Source organism: Cyprinodon tularosa, unplaced genomic scaffold, assembly GCF_016077235.1.
Source record: "Cyprinodon tularosa strain WSP-4 unplaced genomic scaffold, ASM1607723v1 ctg162, whole genome shotgun sequence".
NCBI lineage: Eukaryota > Metazoa > Chordata > Actinopteri > Cyprinodontiformes > Cyprinodontidae > Cyprinodon > Cyprinodon tularosa.
The window spans coordinates 950,001-955,000 of NW_024038460.1; the positions used below are offsets into that span (position 1 = coordinate 950,001).

General features: G+C 41.6%; 1 protein-coding gene across 2 annotated transcripts in view; it reads left to right on the plus strand.

Moving 5' to 3' along the window:
* The first annotated feature begins 1,795 nt into the window (after nt 1-1,795).
* LOC119780586 overlaps nt 1,796-5,000 on the plus strand; it is a 5,398-nt gene continuing 2,193 nt past the window's right edge. The window contains exons 1-2 of one of the 2 annotated variants that reach the window (XM_038280668.1): nt 1,796-1,909; nt 2,404-2,736. In XM_038280668.1, coding sequence (XP_038136596.1) covers nt 2,429-2,736 — 308 coding nt within the window. In that variant the 5' untranslated portion in view covers nt 1,796-1,909; nt 2,404-2,428. Of the gene's footprint in view, nt 1,910-2,086; nt 2,737-5,000 lie in introns of those variants that run through there. The other variant, XM_038280667.1, reaches the window with a different exon arrangement.

Below are 5,000 nucleotides of genomic sequence, written 5' to 3' on the forward strand. Positions count from 1 at the left end.
TATTTGTCTTTCTGTTAGTCTCTTTGTCTGAGTTTTTGTCTTGGTTAATGTCCTGGATCCTAGCAGCCAGTGGAAAGAGGGTTTTAGTGTTTGTCTCGTCTCCTGATCGTCCACTGTTCCTCCTCTGGGTTTTTGGCTCATTATGTGGGGAGGTTCAGCTTTTATCTCAGTAAGCCTGGCTCCAGGGAGGAGACCAGTTTAAAGTCCTGCTTCAAGTTCCGGTTCTACGTCTTGTCTTGGCTACCCTCTTCCACTGAGCCTGCTGGTCTGCACCTGATCCTGCCTGCACCTGTGCGTGACCACCTTCTGGTCCGAGTCAGACTCCTCCTGGGAGCCTGTGGATGCCTGGAAGTCTGGATCCTGCCACCTGTTTCTGTTCCTGCCTGATCTGGATCCTGCCTGTTCCTGTCTGTTCTGGATCCCTGATCAGGATCGGCTTCCAGCATGACCTCTGGGACTGCAGCTCTGGGGACATTCTTGGTCTGTTAAACCAGGTAAGTGACCAACACAGATAATCTTCTATCAGTTGATCGTGGTCACTTACCTGTGTTTCTACCCTAGAGTGTCTGAGATTGGGCGGTGCCCCGCCCCCCCGCCTGCAGTGTCCGTGAGCCACAGCTCCGCTTTTGTTTTTACTTAATAAATGTTTGAACTTTCCTACTGACTGTCTCTCCTTAAATACTGGGTCCATCTGTCCTCGGTTCCTGATAAAGGGACTGGCCAGAGACCAAATAATGATTTAATTCATGATATAGAATGGCCTAGTCAAAGCTCAGACCTAAATGCAAATACAAATGTGCAGCACATCTTAAAAGCATTTAATTGACATTTAATCTAACTGAGCTTTAGCTGTTTCCCAAAGAAAATCAAAATCTCAGTGTCTTTATGCAAAAAGCAGTCCTGCAGCTGCTACTGTTAAAGCAGCACTAAATAAAATTTTTTACCCTAAAACATCATCATCTAAGTCCCCATGGGGGTATGAAGTGTCGACTGCTGGGCCACTGACTGGACCGGACCTCAGCAGGAGGAGGGTAACAGAAATCCCAAGCCTCCTGGAAGTTCCGGGAGTCTCCTTGATATAGATAGCTGTTCACGGATGCCAGCGAGTCGGATAAATTATCCGACTTTATGGTCTCAGATAACGTCCTGATGTTGAATATGAAAGCCGTTTGTGAATTAGCACAGAGAAGATGCCTGCTGGAATTATTACAAAATATATAAGATCTTATTAGCATTTTTTCAATAGGTTTAATGTGGTTAAATGTAAAAATAATTGTAAGCCACACATAATAGATTTGTTTGTGAAATAAACGCAGATAATTACAAATTCCCTTATGTTCAGCTATATTTTAATCCAACAAATAAAATCCAAACAATTTACCAGTTTTTAACCACAAAAAATGTGAAAAAAAAGTGGTGGAAACAAACTTACTCCCCAATCTATGTATGTGATTATCGTTTCAGCTCTCATTTTTCTAACTTATGTAAGCGGATGAATCACTGTAACATTTATAAGGTGGATTCCAGTCGACCAGAATGCCAGCAGAAAAAGCAGAGTTACTTTTATTTCAGCTTTCCTGCTTGATCCTGCTGATCAGTTTGAGTCTGTCTCACTGGCAAATGTCTGAGTGTTTTGTTCAGACTCCAACCGAGTCCATAAAAAAAGACATCCTTGACCAGTTTCCTGTAACCATGGCAATAGGAAGTGCTCTCCAATCACATTTTGGTATTGTGTGTTGGGGAACTGCTCCGTTTCCTGCTGTTTTTACCGACTTCCTCTCTGTTGGTGCTACTGAGGACTCACATATGGTCCTGGAAAACTGCACAGACATTTTGTACCACAGACTTTTACTTTCCTGACTTGTTTTTCCTATGAATTTGCAAGACACTGCTGCCAAATGTGATTTACGTAAGTTTGATATTTCACATGAAGTTTGACTTTAAAGCTGTAAGATCTTGGTCATTTTTTTCACCTCCTGTGTGCCCCAGCTGCCGTTCCTAGTTGACCTTTTTTAATGTTTGTTTAAACACTGATGTATCTTCTAGGCTCAATGGCTTTACTCTAACAAAGTTAGAGTTAGCTTATCCCTGGACCTTTTCTTGGACTGATCCCTGGGCTGATCCCTGGACCTTTTCTTGGACTGATCTCTGGACTGATCCCCGGACCTTTTCTTTGACTGATCTCTGGGCTGATCCCTGGACTGATCTCTGTGGGAAAGTTGATTAAAGGAGAACTGACTTTGAGGTTTTTCTTCTGGTTAATGCTTTCTGAGCTGATCATTTGAAACCAGGACTAAACTGTTCAGATACTTAAGACTAAACCTTTTGCTCTATTTTTTAGAACTTGTGGAAAGTTTATTATGCATATTATTGCTCAGTTATCTACAAACTGATGGGTTTCAGGTCTCTGTGATCAAACCTGACAGCGATGCATCTGGGCCACCTGCTCAGCAGCACCTCCACTCTCCAAATTTCCTCTCCAGGCGTCCCTTCTTCCCACCAATTTCTCCTGGACTCCAGACGGCCCGAACAAGTCAGAGCTATTATAGCTCCTATGAGGGGGATGGAGAACAATGGAGAAGTGCAGACAGCACAGCCTCCAAGGAGCTGCAGCTCGCCCGAAGCTCCTGGGAAATCTTGCTGGAGCTTGGACCTGAGGGTGGCCGTTCTGCTGGTGACTCTGGCTGCAGCTGTTATCCTGCTGCTGCTCTACAAACTATTACAGCTGAGGCACAGGTGAGGAAATGACGACTAAATTCAGAGTTTAAACACTTTTTCCATTTAAACATTTGCTAATATCTCAGCCGATTAGACTTTTAAATATTTAGGCATAAAACCCGCATAATGTTTAATCAGTATCCAAGGAAGCCAAATATCAGTTGATTATTTTAGTAATGACTAAAATATGAGTTGCTTTTTTTTTATTAAAGTGCTTGTATCTTAGACTTTATAACAGTTTATGATACCATATTAAAGTAAAAAGAACTTATGGTGATTTTGTTTATCTAAGTCAGTTTTAGTAGTCAGGTTTGTGCAGAAAACAAGGGATGTAACTTTGGTTCCCCTTTGGTTAAAGTGAACATATTTTAAGTCTAAATGTACAATACAGGAAAATCAAAATACTTTAATTTTAAATAGAAATAAATAAATGATTCAAGGAAAGAGAAGATCTGGTTTAGTAAGTGAGAATGATGGTATTGATCTGCGTTCGTCAGAGAGAGCCAGGAGGAGGAAACTTTTCATAAGCAGCCCTCTGAATGACGGCGTAAAGCCACTTAAATTTTTTTATTGTGAAGTTTAATTAATTGCGGATATAGTCACCTGAGAACTGCTTCAGGATTTATGTGATAAATTATGCTTTTGTGTTACAGACCCTGCTGCGTGCACTGAAGTGCACATGACAATAAAGCAGTGAATCACAATCTATTTATTTTTATTTATTGTATTTTAAATAGGCGTATAGCCTCATAGGTCTTTTGTCCAAAAAACAAAAATAATGTCACAGCACCCCCTGTTCAAAAACACTCCCACTGGCCCTGCTCTGAAGCACCAGTCTAAAAGAAACAGTCTAAAGAGCGTTTGTCCAGGATGTGTGGGGTCTGCAGAAAGTTAGCAGGTGGGATTCTGTAGTTTTTCTTTTAGTATGGTGACTAAAAGAAAAATTTCACTGAACAAAACCCACTTTTTAAAGCACCAATAAGTGTTGCTACTGATGATCGGTTTGGCCGGTGGTCTTGGGTCTGATGTGGCACGCCATCTGCATTAGTGTAGATATGGGTCTTGCTGGGTTTGGGATTTTAAGGTCAGGGAGTGTCCTCTGGTGTGACACAGGTTCTGTCAACCAGCTGGTGAAGATTCTCAGTCATCCAGGTTATAGTCATTCCAAAAAAGGTAAAAAAAAAAAAAAAAAAACCAATCCACTGGACTTTGTTTCCAAGTTTGTAGATGTTTCTGTTCCCATCTAGGAAGCTTTTTCAATTAAAAATGTCAGGAATAAGGTTGAGTTCGAAGGTTTATAGAGCGGACCAAAAACAAAGTCTTGTTTTGGCTAAGAAAGCATGCAAATTGACAACCTAAAACTGCACAGGTCCTGAATGGAGAGATCTGCAGACCTCTTGGTTGCAGTAATGAAAGACAGGACAGACTGAATGATGGTAGTGTAGAAGATGACCAATGCCTCCTGTGGGAAGTTGCTCCCCTGGGCCACTTGAAATTTGAATTTCAAATAGATTTAAGGAATGCTTTGTGTTGGGCCAGCATCAAAGCACTAAAATCTTCTTAGTTCTTTCATTAATTTAGATGAAAATAAAAACACAGTTTTATGTTATCTTTTTTATTAGGGTAGAGGTTAAGGCATCGTGCTTGGAATCCAGAGGTTCTGAGTTGATTTTAGATTTAGACAGATTTATTTTGTCATTTTGTATACACAAGTGTGTGCAAAAAGAAATGTTAGTTCAAGCCCCAATCCCACAGGCTGCTAACCTGACTCTGCCAGATGGATTTGCTCCGCATATCCATCTGGAAACATTCCGTTGAAGTAATTTTGGGAAGGGGCGAAAATACTGGTTAGCTGATTGGCCTATGTTGGTGATAGACGATCAACGAAACATATGACGTACTAACAGATCAAACTCTTGCTGAAACCAGTTGGGAGAAGAGCAAAAACATCTTTTCCTCTGAGAAAAGCCTCCAGAGCAGTGTTTTGCTCTTCTTTCAGTGAAGAAATACTCTGTAATTCCGATAAAACTTGCTCGATAGCAACGCCAACGCTAGTCTAATCGGCTGAAGCCGCCATGTTCTTTAGACTGAACTGTCGCGCTTCTCGTTGCGTCACACCACAACCCGCCTCAAAGCCAACGCTGATTGGACGTTCGTTTGGTGAACGGCTCCAAATTTTCTTTAACGGAGAGTCTCCAGACTGATCTGCGAGTGAAACCTTGAAAGCTTGCGAGATCAGGATGGTCTCACGAGGCTAACAGGCTGCCACCCTGAGTCCAAAA